This window comes from Pteronotus mesoamericanus, unplaced genomic scaffold, assembly GCF_021234165.1.
Source record: "Pteronotus mesoamericanus isolate MK-2021 breed Mesoamerican mustached bat unplaced genomic scaffold, CSHL_Meso_final contig_90, whole genome shotgun sequence".
Lineage (NCBI taxonomy): Eukaryota > Metazoa > Chordata > Mammalia > Chiroptera > Mormoopidae > Pteronotus > Pteronotus mesoamericanus.
The window spans coordinates 20026101-20043476 of NW_026555277.1; the positions used below are offsets into that span (position 1 = coordinate 20026101).

The following is a 17376-nucleotide window of genomic DNA, read 5'->3' on the forward strand; positions in this document are numbered from 1 at the left end:
GTAAAGCAAAGGGCTAGTTTTCTTAAAAAGGTCCTATGTTAAAATGCCAATAGTAGAACTGAAAAAAAATTATCAAAGAATATGAATAGACAGTTCACAGAAAAAGAGATACAAATGGTTCTTAACCACATAAAAAGACAGTGAATCTCATTCATTAGAGAATGAAGTACAAATTAACACAATGATGAGATACCATTTTAAATGATCAAATTCACAAAGATCAAGTGTTGATAACATGTCATTGAGATTAAATAGGGTAATATGCCTTCTTGAACAGGACTAATAGAAGTATCCATCAGTATTATCTCTCTGCAAAGCAAACTGACAATATATCTAAAAACTAAAAATGCAAATACTCCTCCTCAGGGCAGTTCTGCTTCACACAACTTTGAAGAGATGTATATGCAATATCATTCATTCTAGATCAGTTCAGAGTGAGATCTGGCATTCCAATCCACAATAAACTTTCACCTCTGAACTTGATGTATATATCACTTAATTGGAACTCAGTACACACTGCCTTTGTGACCATTTTTTCCCCAACCAAATTGTAAATTTCTGAAGTCAGGACTATATCTTACATCTCTTTCTGGCCTTCTAAGTATTCATGGCTATATCGAAAACATTTTGCGTTCATTTTATGTCCTTTTCACAGAACCCAAGTCTTCCTCTGGAAAATCCCAAAGCCTCTCTGGAAGTTAAAATGTTACCCCAGAAACCTCAAGTGTTCCTAAGGAGCAACTGCCAAAAGCTAAGAGAGACTGAAAGGATGAAGGTCTAGGCCCAGTGCACCTATTTTAACATTCTAATAAGATTTCATTAGAAGAAAAATGGGGAGGATCCTACCATTTTAAAAAAATTTTAAGCCACTGATCTAAATCAACAATGTAATGTTTTAGCTTTATATTTTTAAAAATATGTACATTTTGAAGTTTTCATTTAATTTTAATATATTTTTAAAATATTTATTTTGTTAGACCTACTAAGAGCTATCTCTCCTATTGGCCCCTGGAGTTTAGAGTTGTATTAATGAAAACAGAGGGAGAAAGAGACCACTCAGCTAAAGAATCTTCAAAAAATTTACTGATGTGTGCTATCCTATACTGTAAAGAAGTAAGCCAATGTTCCAAATTTTCATGTACATTTTAATTCAAAATATGACAATAAATTCCCCCAGACTCCTCCCAGGAAGTGCTCCTTCTCATTAATTCAAATAACAGAAGCAAAGGAGATCTCTTGTGGAGGCCTTGTATCTCCTGCTATTCTGTAATCTATAACACCCCCAAGAGAAAAATGTGTTCAAAGAGGCAAGTTGCCAAAATTTTATGTGCCAACATATATGGACACTGTCCTGGGTGTGGTAACAGCATTTAGTTATTGAGAGTTATCAGAGATTAATAATTGAGCATGTCAATAGGACAAGATACTGAGTCACATTCTTTGAATCGCTAAGTAATATAATCTATGAGTATTAATGCACATCAATAAACATGAATGAGGTAACAGAATGCTTTAAGACTTGTGCAATTAAAGAAATCCAACTAAAGCTGGCTTAAATAATAAATCTATATATTGTCTCATATGACAAGAAGTTGAAGAAAGAACAGTTTCAGTACTGGTTCAATCTGCAGATCAACATCATCAGCAAGACGCAGGTTCCTTTCCTCTTCTTGCTCTGCCTACCTCAGCATGTTTATCTCAGGCTTACTCTCCTCATGGTGCTAAAATGATTGTAGCAGAAAAGATACTGTTTATTTCACAGATTTCTTTTTAAGAAGAAGGAGAAACTTTCCCAGAGGCCCCCTCAGAACACACTGTCATGATTATTAGTCAGAATTTTGGCATGGGTCCATACCTAAAACAATGACTGATGATAAGAATAGGACCACTATTCTGGCTTAAACTAGTCATCATTGACACCCTGGCATGTCCCGGAAGCACATGGAGCGTAGATACCTGAACACAGAATTCTGCTTGTTGCCAAGAAAGGGTAAATAGCTTTTGTTTCTGAGTGTCTGAACAATATCTTAAAATGTATATTCATAAGATACATTTAACAACTTAAGAAATGGTAAATCTATCAGTAGTTCTCAGTATTCCTGTCTTTTCTGGTACCTAGCTCATCTAATCTATTGAAGACCAAAACAGCTTGCAGATAGTCAAATGAAAGATAATCATTCACTCATCCATCCATTTATTTATTCAATTCAGATCTAATCAACTATCATATTCAAGATATGGTTTACTATGAAAGATTTTATGATGTAAAGCTTATGTCATCAAGAAGTTTATTACTTGAAAAATGCCAAACTTAGAAAATCATGTAATAGTTTCTCATTCTATAATGTGAAGGTGCTTTTCAAATTAAATCCATAAATTATACAAAACTTTCAGGATTCCTAACCTAAACTTTCAAGTAAAATTCATTATTTTCTTAAAAGAAAGTGATGAATACAATTTTAATAAATTACTAAATTTATTAATACTTAATTTGTTATAGAAAATTATAGATTAATTCAAATAATCCTGGTTGACAAATATCAAACATAAAATATGTTTATCTGTTGAACTTAGGCATGTGATGATGGGAGAAAATCCAAAACAATGGCATTTATTTTTGAAAATTTATCGTGGGACAGTTACAATAAGCAGTATGACAACTATTATAAGAATTAGACTTGAGGACATTTAGTCTACCCTCTCATGTACTGATGACTAGGAAACAAGAGTAGATTCTGCCATTAACTGAAAAGTTCCAGGAACATCTCAAGAATTAACCCAAAACCCAGTATTCTTCAGGTCACAAAAACTTGTTTTTCCCCCTGAGACCAAACCAGGTAGTTTCTTCTCACATTGCTCCTAAAAGACAAACCCACCAGAGGTATATGAGGAAAAAAGGACAAACTGAATTAAAGTGTAAAGAATTGAGGGAAAGAAATAACTAAAGAAGGGGCCCCAAAAAGGTATTTTTATGGTATTAAGAACCATTCCATTTTTTTTTGTTTTATTTTAACTTTTGTCCAATCTAGATTATTTTTGTTTTGAGTATAGTGATTTAACGTAGTCAATAAAGAGTCCAGTGACCAAGTGGCAGAAAGGCAAGCATTCTGTCAGGGCCTCGATAGTCAACACACTGGTCATTAAAGAAAGGTGCCTCTCTAGGTGGGCATAGCTCTTGCAGATGCATAGCTTAATAAAGGAATACTGAGTGGATTTCAACCCTCTCTATCTTTTGGCTAGGAGTCCTTGTGCAGGGCATACCATGCATAAATGTACACTGTGCCCTTAGAATGCTAAAAATGAAACATCTTGGAATTCCTGAGGCTCTTTGCCCAGGAATTTCAATGTTATGTACAAAGTCAGGATAAATCCATTCTGCCAGAATCTTTTTTTTATTACTAACACCCAAGACATTGGTACAATAATATTAATCATCTGACCTTTTAGATGCAATTTCCTGATCTTAACTGGGCAGCTCAAGCTAAGTGCTACATTTGGCCCTATTTTTAAATTACCCAGATGGTGTAATTGGGTGTATAACTCAGGGTGCCCACATACACTGGGCTGCTTCCAGGGACTATTTGTACCTTGGGTGTGCCCGGCAGCTACCGACAGGAGTGGAGAACGGGGGTGAAGGAATAGTAAGTGTCATGTGAATGCCTTTCTTATCTGAGTAAAACTGGTTGCATCAGTTGCCTATGAAAGGCTGAACCTTAGTTTAAGTTGTGGGTGAGAGGGGTTCACTCTTGGTCACCCATAAAGTAGCAGCCCAATACAGATTGAAGGAGTGTGACAGACAGAAAAAGGGAGGCCAATTCTGAGATAGCTGTTCCCAATCTCTGCTGCACTAGCCCCAAGGTGGATTTGAGTGTTCTGTGTAGGGAAGACTTTGAAGGGAAAGACAGGCCATTTTCTATCCTCTGCCTGCTGTGACTTGAAATTTATTCTGTTTCCTTAGTGATTAAAAGCATTTGATGCCTACAAAAGAGAAGAAAAGGCAAAGAGGACTTAAGAGAAGAGTAACCATAATTCCCAAGATTTTTAGGCTTTCAGCAACAAGGTACAGAGGACTCTATCATCTTGAATCAGCTTCTCCTCTTTTCTTATAATTTCCTGTTTGTTTGTTTTTCTGCTTAAAATGATTTTCTCTCAGATGAAGTTCTTTATTTCTTCTTCCTCATTGATCCATGTCCTTCTTTCAAACAGACACTTTATATTTTCCACCCCCATTAAGCCTCTATACACATCCAAATTGATTCCTTCTAGCCTTAAAAATGCAGATGATGGCTAGAACTCAAAAACAAGCTTGTAGCTAAAATCGTGGCCTTGGGTTTAAGTTAGAAGTCAGCACTGTGCAGCCTGCAGGCCAAATCCAGCCCACTGGCTGCCTTTGAACAGCCCATGAGCTAAAAATGAATTTTACATGTGTAAATGGTCAGAAAAAATCAAAAGGATATTAATGTTATACTATGTGAAAATTGTACCCACAAGCCAGAGTTTATTGGAACACAGATATGCTCACTTTTGTACGTATCTCTGGCTGCTTTTACACTACAATGGCAGAGTTGAGAAGCTGCAAAAAACTGAAGGGTCACAAAGCCTACAATATTTACTATCTGGCCCTGTCCAAAAAACAAAAACAAACAAACAAACAAACAAAAAACCTTGTCAGTTCCTGATCTAAGACATTAAATAAGTTAGAGATGTTAAATAAGAACATCTCAAAGAAATACATTTCAGGCAAACAAGGCAAAGGCTATCAAATAACCACATCAAGGTCTGAGCTTATAATTAAGACTAAGTGGTTACCCTGAGACGCAGGGTATTAAATAAAAAGGGTGGAGGGAATATACATAGTCTATACTCTGCACTTGGTAGGCGTGAAGATAATAATGTTCTTGTTGTCCACTGCCACAATTCCAGTAGCTAGCCCACTCCTTAGAGCTGGGCAGTTTCTCATTTAAATAGTTATTAAATGAATGAGGAGGAAGAAATACAAAACAACTGAAATAAAAGTTGCACACTGTTGTGAATGTACAAGAGTCCCCAATAGCTACCTCAAGTTTGTCTACCCTTGTTTAAATGTCACAGGTTCCCAAAAGTTAGCAAAAATTCACACTTTGGAAGCTAAAGTAACAAATGCTAAGTGTACACCCAGGAGAATAAAGAAATGACTAAATAACTATGGTAACTGCCATAATGCCCATTCAAGACAACCTTTTTCACCCCCTTTCTCAGACACCAAACACTAATCTATTTAGTCCAGAGAGTAAATTCAGACTTGGAGATTAGCGAGGGGAAGGAAATCAAATATAAAAACTCATAAAACAAAGAGCACCACTTGTCACTGCTGATCTTTGATTAACTGGCTCTTCTTTCCGAAATAGGGCCTCTTTTTCTTTCTCTCTCTCTTTGCTTGCAGGTGACACCCACACATATCCTTCAGTGTTGGCAGAGATGCTCACTCAGATAACAACTGGAGTTCATGCTACACATTTTCATCTTCGTGTGTCATCATCACCATGTAAAACCACAACTATAGGAAAACAAAGCTGTTTGCTGCTCTTCTGTCTCAACTGACATTTCCACCCAGCTCTCACACTTGTTCTCTGGAGCCAGAAGAGTGCTTAAATCTGTCATTGAGATAGCTCTAGTAGATGAGGTATAAGTAAAATCCAATCCACCCTTACTCTAAGATAAATTCACCTTTCTGCAACGTTTTGTCCCCTCAAATTCTCAGCACCCCAAAATCTTTCACAGAGTTGAAACAGGTGACTAGAATAAGAAAAAGGTCTTGAGAAGCATGCATTTTGGCCTTAGAGTGGACTCAATAATGAAGTCAGCTTGGAAAAGGTGAAATATTCTTGGATCACTCATATTTAATCCCAAGCACTTTTCAAGGGTAGAGCCCAATGTCCACACCCTCAAATGAATGAAAGGCATGCTGAGAAATTGTGCTACATTCTTCTCTGGGCAGTGGTTAATGTGCAGAGCCGATGAATCTTTGAAGGGAAAACACTATTTCATTTGGGATACCAAATTAGAGAAAGCTGAGGGGTCTACCCACTCAGATTCATTCCTGAAGAACCAAACTTCTTCTGAGCACTGTTGAAAAGTTAAGAGTTATGCAGTGCCTCTCAGTTTTGGAGACACAGATAAGTTACCAAAGCCTGGTATGGCTCCAAGACCATCCCATTTGTTGCTGCTTAGTGTGGTGGTCAGCTCACCATTATGATGAACCCAGAAGTGTCTCACTCATCCATTATCTCTGTCCCACACAAGATGAGAAAGAGGAAAAGGTACTGCTTTAAAAGCAAGCAACCTGTTTCATCAGACTGGAGAAATAAAAAGTTAATTCATGGCTGCAGGCAATTACACATTTACATAGTTACGTAGCTAGAACATAGTAGAAGGTCTGTTAGGTAAAGTCATTAAGTTTGCATTTTATTTCATTTTGAACTTGAGTTTCAAGGAACTAGAACCTTTTCACAGACATAGTTTGCACTATTTTTATTAGCCCAGTCAAGGAGCGCTTATTGAGCAGATTCATTTAATGGCTGATTTTTACCAAGGATTTCCCTTTTCAATAGATTAGACCTGTCCTATTGAACTCATAAGTGATTAGCTGAGTTGAGTCTTTCTTGGAGTAGGAAACATGTAAGTTCATCCTTTTCAAGTTTTAGTTACCTTTATTAAGTTTAATGAGCTCCATTTCAACAATAAAAAAAGAGTAAGTGTGGAGATGAATTCATGCACATGCATTTGACTTCAGGCCCCCTGAAAGCACAGTTTTCAAAGAGGTAAATAGAAGCTCTTTCGTGAATTATCAGACCAGCCCTTGTGTCTCCTGTTCAAGGGCCCTCCCCCTACCCACAAGGTGAGAGCAGTGTGTGTGTGTGTGTGTGTGTGTGTGTGTATGTGTGTGTGTGATGATTAATATGTCTAATTTGAATTGTTCAACTTGTTTCAAGTGCCGCAATTTTGTCTGTTGTTTTTCTTTTATTTTTTAATTATTACAAGCCATTAGAGTGTTCAGTTTGACATGAGCATGAGAGGTGAAGAAGCTGAAATTGTCTGTCCCCAGCTTTCCTAGCTTTGAGCTCCTTTTGAATCACAGCCAGACAAGGCATTTATAGAATTTGTTGAGACAAAATCACTCCATAGAGCAGAGCAGTAATTTGGTAGTAGTATGGAATTTTAACTACTAAGGCAACATTTTCAGAAGCCTTAACTAAAATCATGTTTAAAATATTGTCAATATTCCATTAAGAGAGGATTTGGGGACTTCATTTGGAAATCAGCTCAACTCTTGACTGTGGCTTCTTTAGTGTGACTTTTTAAGGTGATTCTTTCTAACATTTTTGGTTTTCCTTGCTGCACAAAAATTTCTAAAATATAAATTAGTTTATATCCATCAAGTTTTCTTTTACCAGGTTTAACTATATACCTTTATACCACCTGTTTCACTAAAAAAATGAATTTTTGAACTTTTTAATAGGAAAGTTGGAAAACAGAACTGGCTCTCTCTTTCTCAGAGTGTGATTAGTACATTTAAACTCACCGTTGATTCATTAGGGCATGTGAGATTCATTCAGTCAGTAAACACTGCATGCCAGGCACTCTTCTAGGAACCAGGGCCAAGGCAACAAAGAAAGCAGAGCTCTGTCCCTCATGGAACTTACATTCTAGTTTGGGGAAATAAACAATAAATAAATAATTTTAAAAATCTAGTGTAAGAGATGGTGAAACGCTATGGTGGGGGGAGGGATGGGAAGCAAAGAAAGCAGATAGAGTTTGGGGGAATTTAACTAGGATAGAAAGTGATGCTTGAACAAGGACCTGAAGGAAATGAGGGAACAAGCAAGGAGATATCTGGAAGAGAATATTCTAGGAAAAAAAATATGTGTAGAAGCCTTGAAGCAGGAACCTGCCTGTGATGTTCAGGAGGAGTCTGTCAGAAAGAATGCATATACCTGTAAGAGAAGGATTCATTTCACACAGAATGCACAGGGAAGCCCAGCCTGACATCTCAGAGATGTAAACCATTGTTTTTATGAGAAATTTTGACTAAGGTCAATCTAGAAGTGTGTCTTGCTTGACGTGAAAATATTTGAAAGTCTGAATGTTTTTTAAAAAGGTTAAAATTCGAGGTTTATGAAAACAATTTATCCCACATTTGTTATTAAAAAAAATAGCAAGTTTTCTCTAGTTGCATTGCCAAAAGTGAAGCCTATCTGCTCTGAAAAACAATATTAAAGCACAAATTTAAAAACAGGCACATGGTAGTTCAGTAATTTTATCACTGAATACACAGAACATTATGCACATTTAGTAAATAAGCAAGCTCACAATAAAGACTCATAGAAATACTAAGTATAAAGCTCTTAGAAAAATAGCAACAATTGTCTTCTTCATAATTACCATACCTGAAACTGTAAAAGCATGGCTCCAACCACAGTTTTTAAACCATTTCTTAGTTCACACTAATAGTGAAAAAGGACTTCCCTATTAACATTTCTTCTTTGGTTCTGTTCAAAGTGAGTAAGAAAAATCTAAAGTGTGATTCATCTTCAGTAAACCTGTTTTTTCCATCAGAAAATAAAACCAGTTTTTACCAAAGATCAAATCTTTCCATTTTTATTTTGTATTTATTTACTTTTTGCCTTTGCCCTTTCTACAAATTCTATAATTCTATAATTCTCAAATCCAATCTGATAACTTGGATTAAAGAACTCTTTGTGCCAAGAGCCTGGCAATGTGGCAAATATGCCACCTTAAATCCAACTATTCTTTGTAATTCAAATATTGCCAGGTTTAGCTTTGTTTGGATCAATTAAATTCGTGGAATGGAAGCACACTTAAAAATAAACCAAAGTACAATTTTTTCTGTCTAGAATCATAATATTCTTAGCCTTCCCCACAATACAAAAACATTAAAGAAGACCTCTTTCTATACATAAAAGTAGGAAGTGAGATATTGTACATTTCAGTATAAGCTAAAATAATCTGAAACAAGAAGATGGTGGAAGTTAAGAAGCTCTCAGAATTTATAGCACCTCATCCCTTGGTGATGGGTTTAAATTTGTGTTACAATATTCTCTCCCTTCTGAGGTTATTGCCCAGCTTAATTTTTATGCATAATTTATCTGTATGGCAATAATAATAGCTAACATTACATGTCAGGCGTGGTACTAAGTGCCAGGGACAAGTAAAAAAAAAAAAAAAAAAAGGAAAACTAGGACCATGTCCTCAAGGAGATTACAATATAGGGATAGACATTTATGATCATTATCTTCATTTTATAGTTGAAGTCATTATCTTAGAAAGAGACCAACTAGCAATGGGATGTGAACCAGGTCCATTTGCCTCTAAAACCTAGACTCCTCTAACATATGAATAAATTGAAGCACTGAACAATTGTAAAGGCTGCAGTAGATCCATTCTTCAAGGTCCCCAGGCATATTCCAGCTGACCCAAACTGGAGATAGAAGAATGTACATGGTCATTCCAGGGTCAAGCTTTACAGGGTATTTTGAGAACTTTGACATTGTCTCACAAGACACACTGCAAAATACTTTCCATGTCGATGGACCTCCAGGGTAAAACGACACCCGAACCCACAAAGTCCTGGAACTCTGAGCCCTAAGACACATAAAATCCCTGTAAAGAAGATTTCATCAGGGCTCCTTCTGCCTGTCGTCTTCTGGAAAACTTCCACCAGCCAGCCCCTCAGCACACAACAAGAATAGAGTCATTCCTTCTATTCTTTCTCCTTCAGAAGAAGTTTCTTGGGACTCATCCCCATACCATAATGAATCCTAAGATCCCTTTTTCACAGTATCGTTACTGCTCCCATGGATGTGCATTCAGCATTCCACTTCACATCTCTACACAAACAATAAAGAGACCAGCTGTGCAAACCTGAAATATATTGCACAGAGAAACCCTCTAAGGGGGCTGACTAGAATGTGCTGCTAAACAAATAACCCTTCATAGTATTTTAATACTTTTGATATCAAGTGGCCTTATTTATAAGCATATTTTTTCTTGGTGTGGGAAAACTACTTTATTTTTTTCATCATACTGTGAAGATTACATTGAATTTCCATCACAGGGAGTGAGGAAAGCAAGTCAGTTTGCTTTTACATTGCTTTGAAGGTATTCCATTGGTCAAAATGACTAAGTATGACCAGAATTCATCAAAGACAATATCTATATCTTTCTAAACTAAAAGGGAAACAACATTAAATAGGAACTGAGTGGCTCATTTCATAATTGAGAAGCAGTGTTGTCACGACTTTAAAAATGTTTAAGTCTCTTTACCCATTACCCTAATTCTAAACTATACTCCCCCCACCCAAGCCCCTATTTATCCACAGAGAATGATTTTCTAACCCTTCTCCTCCATCTAAAAAGTCCTTCATTATCACACTTCACTTGACTGCCATGTGTAGGAGCTAAGAAAGGAGTAAAATTGTAAGCAGATTTTAAGGCTAACAGAAATCACTCACTTTTTATTTTCTACCCTAACCTCTCAGGCAAGTCAATAAATACATAGTAAATTTGAATTTTGGTCATGACACTACAAGATTTAGCCTGCCATAGTAATATTCTTTAACTTCATTTCAGAGCCTCAAAATAAAGTTATTTGGTCTAGTTGGTCAAGAAAAATTGGCATTTGCAACCTAACATTGGGCTCAGGTGGCCGGCTGAAAACGAGGCAGTCCTTTCCTATCCAGAGCAGTGGTGTTGAGCAGGTGAAGAGGTGTCAGCCGGCTGGCATCTGGATAGGCGTCCATGTCAGGAGCGGTACGCTGCAAAGTCTCGTGTTGGGGCGTAGGGATGGTAGTGCTTGCGGGTGGGCCCTGGCCTCCGAGGGGTCATGTTCATGTAGTCACTCTGAAGAATCCTGTTCCTCTTATTCTTTATCTGCAGAAAAGAAATATGTCACTGTGAAGGGGCCAAGGACATGGAGGGAGATAGCGTGCAAGGAGTTCTAAGACTTTGGGGACAACTTTACCAACCACAAACTGTCAAAGGAAGCTGAACACCAGAATTCATTGAGCACCTTGGACTTGGACCATGACTAGTCAAATCTAACTACTTTGGACTCTTCTAAGTCAACTTGAAAAATCTGAATCAAAGAAATTATATTATAGAGAAATGCACCCCTGTCACTCCCAAAACAGTCATTTAACCTGAATTTCAAAAGTATTTCTAATTAACATATCTGCTGTTGACAAGTAAATATTCTTGAAGGCCCTTCCTCATTTGCAAAGGTTAAGCATCCCCACTGCAGTCTTCTTACATTAGCCATTTGCTTAACAAGCTGTTTTTCTATAATTAACCAAAGAGGACCTTCAGTCCCTCAGAGTCTGGAGTAATCATAAATTCATAGCCGTGTATTCCAAATTAATGGGAAGATAGTTCTAGGCAACTAGTTATATTCCTATTCCTTTATATGTATTTACATGCTCATAAAGACAATAGAGTCACTCATATTTATTCCTCAGGTTCAGCTCCTTCTGGATGAATTTCTCCGAGGGATGAAGACAGTGGGACAATACTTAACCTGAAGCAAGTTACACCTCCTGAATCTTAGCAAAGTTTTGATTAAGGAATGTCTTCTCCAGATCAATGTGATAGTAAAATGTATACATTTGATAAAAGGCTCATAAAAATTTTTAAAATAGAAAACCATCCAGATTTTTGGATTCAGAATTCTCTACTATGGAAAAAAAAAAAGTGCCTATTTCTTGGCTCATAGGCCTGATACATAAGTAGATACACTGCACATGAATGATATGAACACCTGCATAAATTATCATGCACATGACTTCAGCCCTGTCCTTATTTCCATGCACTTCTTCCTAAGCACTTCACTTGTCAAAGAGGCATAGGCAAGTGTTAAAGAAAGGTTGGGAAAATACTGACCTTCACATTACTAAAAATGACTAACATGTTTTCAGTCCTCATCTTCTTGAACCCTCAGCAGCATTCTTTATTATTGATTATTCTCTCCCTTTTGAAACACTCTTCACTTTGCCTTCTATGAGATATCACTCAGGTTTTCATCCTGCCTTTCTGACCACTCTTTCCTGCCTCCTCTCCATGCTCATCCTTCTCTAACTAGCCATTCAGTATTAGATTGTCCCACTGTTTTTGTCCCAGGCCTTTTCCTCTACTCACTTCATCCTCACTCTCCCTAGGCAAGCTCATCAACATTCCCAGCTTCAATTACCACCCATTCACCCAAATTTATATTCCTGGAGTAGACTTCAAAGTCATTTTAAACTCAACATATCCAAAACAAAACTTAAGATCTTCCCCTAAAATCTGGTCCTTTTCTGGGGTTTCTCACCTCTGTGTGTGACAAGACATATATAAAATTGCCTCAGCCAGACCTCCTAAACCTCATTCTTGCCACCTCCAGCCCCATTACTCCCTGTCCTAGGGGACATTTTTCAATGTCTGATGACATTTTGGGCTGTTACACCTGGGAAGAATATTACTGGCATCTAGTGGGTTAGAGGCCAGAGATGTTGCTAAATATCCTATGTTGCACAGGGCAGCCCCCATCAACAAAGAATCATCCAGCCTAATATGTCAATAATGCAAGACTGAGAAATCCTAATCTAGACTCTGATCATGAGAACAGAAATGGAATGAAAGGAAGCAAAGATACAAAATGTATCATCAAATTAGCATAAGCGTTGTTAGACTGCTTGACTCCTCCTTCTTGCTCATACCCAAAGATAATTGATTATTTGAGCCTACTTGACTAGACGGATGGGGTTTCATCCATAGACATAAGGCAAGACAGCAGGAAGAGTGTATCTGAAGGAGATTATAAATTCTTCTTTAGTCATTTGGGACTTGAGATGATGGATGAGTTATCTAGCTGGAACTAAGAAGAAAATAGCATTAAACACACATAATTGGGGAATTCATTCGGAGAGAGGTAGTCATGGAAACCAAATGCATGAAGGAAGTTGCTCTTCAAATATCTTGATTCTATATCCTTTCTATAAATCAAAGACAGGAGTTCTCTTGGACACAGGGTTACAGCAGGACAGGCATAAGGACATGGGGATGCCTGCCCCCAACTCAATATGGAAGGCTGCTGATGATACCCAGGGTAACCAGTATGTTAGTATTTATTCCCACCTTGAGGATTCTCCTTGCCAGATTCCCAAGTGATAGCCTTTGTCTCCAGATACCCACATAAATCTATAGCTGTTAGAGAATGCCCCTAAATGAAGATGTCTTCGTTCTGAGTTCTTCAGGTTGCACACAAATACTGTGAAAGATCTGCAGCAATCAACTCCCATGCTTACCCACATGCTGTTATTGAATAGTGGATTTAGTCATCATCACCCTGACTCTAAACACAACAGTAGAATGGAAATGACACATGCATGAGTTGCGACACTATAGAGAAGCCACAGCTTCCATGTGCATCTAGCATATGTATATATGTTTGCAGAATACCCACTTCATGTATCTGTGTAACTGGGTCATCTACTCTGTCCTCTGCCCCTTTACCATTCAATGTCTGCTAAAGGTGTATGATTAAACCCACCTCCCTTGCCCTTCCCTTCACTGCAGCCTCTACCCACTTGTTTCCTGGGAGCAGCAGCAAGACCCAAGGCGTATACAAGGCAATTCAGTGAATGGAGGGAGGATTGAGTGAGAGTAGCAGGTGCTGGTCCATGGCAGCCTGGCCTCGGGGAGCTCTTTATTTATTCAAATGTCAGCAATAGGTCAAGAACTGAGTTAGAATCTGCAGCTGCTCCCAGAAACCCACTCAGCCTAGAACTGCCTATGGTAGCTTGTCACAAGCCCTCAGGAAGTTCCGGAAAACAGCAACTTGCACCAAGGCACAGGGCAGATCAGCCAAAAATAGGACCCCAAAAAAGTACCCAGGAAAAGGCTAAACTGTAGAGATCCTTAATGGCCTGGCTGACTAGCTCAGCCAGGTGCTAGTTGCTTAAACAGTAACAGCAACAAAAAAAAAAAGATGAGCCCAGAGTAAAAATGCTATGTTATTTTATGAAATATACATATATATTTATTACACACCCTTTTGGTCAAAGAATACAAAGACCTAACTAGGTCTGAGATGCAAATAAAGTGTAGTTAGTGAGTAACCAAGTTGACTACAAGAGGCCACAGATATAAGACATACTAAACACTGGAACTTGTCAGTTTACAGGGATCCCTGAGACAGAATAAGACCAAAATAAGCTTTCTCAAGACAAAGCAAGATGAACCCCACTGGGAATTAGTGGTACTGCCAAAGAAAAACCCATACTGTCTATGTTGTTTTTGAGTTGAAAGTTAACTGTTAAAACTCCTTGAAAATGAGAAGCTACTTTTGTCCTTTTGGTTGACTTGAGTCACTTAGCAAGTTAGTGCCTGATTACAGTAACTGATATTTTAATGCGTATTTACAACAAGTTTTAAATGGTCGTCAATACCCTTCTGCCCACTGAAAGTTAAAACAGTTCCCAAAAGTATTTCCTAGGTCAATTGACCTAAGTCAGCACATTACAGGGGAGCACCTATCCTGGAAGAGTACCCAAAAAGCTACTGCACCTGTCTTTTAAATTAAGAAGTTGAGATTTCCAATGGGATCAGGAAAAAACAAGAACCAAGAGTCCAAATTCTAAAATCATTAGCAAATACCACAGTTGTTCAAAGCTAGAAGGGGCTTTGGATAAAGACTGCAAGATCCACAAAGATAAGAGGGCTCAGTTAACATCAGAGAAATACAAGGGCAATATTTCACTGTACAAAAAGCCCCCATCAGGCTTAGGCAACTTGAAGAAGTCAAGGCAGGCAAATTCTCAAGATGATATCTAGTATAAAGGATTTCCAGGAACAAGCAGCTATTTTGTTCTCTGCAGAAGGTAGAGATTAGGCTACAGGCAGCATGACCAATGTCCAGAATAGCTGAACGATCTTCTGAAATGGGAGGAGTATGTGGGGTAAAATTGAGAGGCAAACTCTGGCAAACAGGCCAACAAGAGATTAAGAACATCCTAGACTGTATTTATCATTGGCGTGACTGTGAACCCATGACTGCCCAACCCCTCCCAGCACCAAGACTATAATAAATAGGATGGATTCACATGATGTGGCTTCCAGAAATCTCTGACCCATGTATGGATTAGTTAAATGCATGGGTTATGCCTTGAAGATGGGTATTATACTTTCAGGCATGTTCATTTAAGTCCTTAGTTTGACCTCTATGGAAATTATTAATTTAAGCATTCATTAAGCATTGAATGTACTTAATACTAGATAGATGGTGAATATAAATAGTTCTTTATTCTTTAGGAGGGTACAGTTCTTGTTGAAGGAATGACTCGTACATACATCTAAATTTTAGAAAAAAATATCAAAGACAAAATGGAATAAATACTTACCCCAAAGTTTACATAAGAACAAGAAGTCCCTGCATAAGGGAAACATCCTTGATAAAGAGGTCCCTTATTAACAGTAGATATGGTCATCAAGAGGTCCTCAAACCTCAGCAAAAAATTCAACTTTGAAGAAGGTAAAAAAAAAAGAGTACACCAAGTTTATTGCATGAACATTTGCAAAAATTGGTAAACTCCAATTCAGTGATGAGAGCTCAGGAAAGTCTAATTCTCATTATAGTTTCATAATGACAGCACAACACTTGGCCTCACAAGATTCAACTGCTTCTGAAGAGATAAAAATATGACTCAGATAAACAGACCTAGTGTTTTTGTTAGGTTTGAATGCATAATTTCAGTAGCCAAATTTCTAATGATTTTTGACACTGAACCAAAGTTTTTCATGGATTTCAGTTGTCTAGGTTCCCAAGTTGCTTAAATTTTTATAAATATGTATATATTAAAATTGATTTATATGTCATAATGATATTGAAAATGGGGATAAAAAAGTAACTGCCCTTATTATGCCCACCCTAATTTAACCAACTAGTTTCTTATACTGTCTGGCTAAATAACCAGTGCCGTCTGGAAAATAGAACACCCATTAGATTTTTATTGCAGATAAAGTTGGACTGGCTGAAAGACAACCTTCTTAAACCTAGCAGGGAAAAATAAAATAATAAAAGTCACATGGGTAACAGAAAATAAACAACATAGACAAAATTCTTGGATATAATCAGACTGCATGTGCAATAGAAAAGTTACATAAAAGCAGTGCTGCTTCTCTTACCCAGCAAATAGAAAGAATCACTGTTGCTAGGAAGCTATAAAAAGCCAAGATTCCAACCACCACCAGTGCCCAAAGTTGTTTAGAAGACTCAGGAGTTCGGGGAGTTGAACATGGATGATTCTCTGAAAAATAGAATAGAGTAAATTAAATGATATGCAAGTGGCACTTGAGTAGATTTCCTTCTTTCTGAACATTATAGAAGAATGTGAGAACCACCAAAATATCACTAGCTTAGAATGTGTAGACTTCCTCTTTGGTCTACACTTTTTGGAATTTATCCAATCCCACCACTAATCATGATGGAGTTTTCAAGACTATAGTTGCAAACCATTACTTTAGAGTGGTACACTGCAGTTGCATGTTACCTTTCACATGGATAATGGTTCCATTGCTCTTCTCATTGTCTATGTAAGGAGGAGGATACATGACTTCTATTTTGCAGAAGTAAATATCTGTTTGGTTAACAAACAAATTCCAGAGGTAGAATGTCACTGTTTCATTGCCCAATTTCCCATCACAGTTGAATCCCGTTTTTGAGTGAAAGGGAAGCTGATGGGAGTAGTTTCCATTCACAACACAGACTTCCACAGCACTGTCTGCTCCCTTATAAAGGGATGCCCGGAACTCCTTTGAAAAGAGGTTGTAGGTATATTTGCAGCTAAGGTTGACGGCATTGTTGTCCACCACAAGCATGGGCGACTGCTTCACCAAAATCTTGTTTTCTGGAGGAGGAAAAATCATTTGCTTAGAACAAGGGTATAAAGACTTTTTCCCTAAAATCAAAATATAGTCATTAACAAAATAAACAGATCTCTGGTAAAGGCTTTTTCTTGGCAGATGAAGATGCAGAAGCTCTTTTGGAGATAATTATACCAAGAGTTTAAAAGTTTACTGCCTTATAGTATTTTCATTCTCCTTGGAATGAAACAATGGAGCATGCCTATTCAGATCATTTGCCCATTTAACTGGGTTGTCTTTTTATTATTGAATTATCAGAGGTTTTTACATATTTTGAGTCAAGTTCCTTATCAGATATGTGATTTGCAAGTATTTTCTCCCATTTTGTGGGTCATTTTTGGTATTGTCTTAAAAATTCTCCTAGTTGATGCTAATATTCAGACAGGATGCAAAAATCACTATAGTCTAACAGATTTCTCAAGC

The 17376-nt window shown here is 37.5% G+C and overlaps 1 protein-coding gene across 1 annotated transcript; it reads right to left on the reverse strand.

Annotated features, from left to right (window-relative positions):
* Window positions 1–10800: 10800 nt before the first annotated feature.
* Window positions 10801–16956, reverse strand: CD28 (CD28 molecule). The gene is made up of 3 exons (XM_054586124.1): window positions 16581–16956; window positions 16216–16337; window positions 10801–10929 (listed from the first exon to the last, which is right to left on the reverse strand). Exons 1-3 carry the CDS (start codon window positions 16954–16956, stop codon window positions 10801–10803), a joined length of 627 nt encoding a protein of 208 aa, XP_054442099.1.
* Window positions 16957–17376: the final 420 nt, after the last annotated feature.

Coding starts and splice junctions, on each gene's coding strand:
- CD28 (XM_054586124.1), bottom strand. CDS start 16,956: ATGATTTTTCCTCCTCCAGAAAACAAGATTTTGGTGAAGCAGTCGCCC. Junction 16,338..16,580: donor AACCATTATCCATGTGAAAG/GTAACATGCAAC, acceptor TCTATTTTTCAG/AGAATCATCCATGTTCAACT. Junction 10,930..16,215: donor TGATTCTTTCTATTTGCTGG/GTAAGAGAAGCA, acceptor TCTTTTCTGCAG/ATAAAGAATAAGAGGAACAG.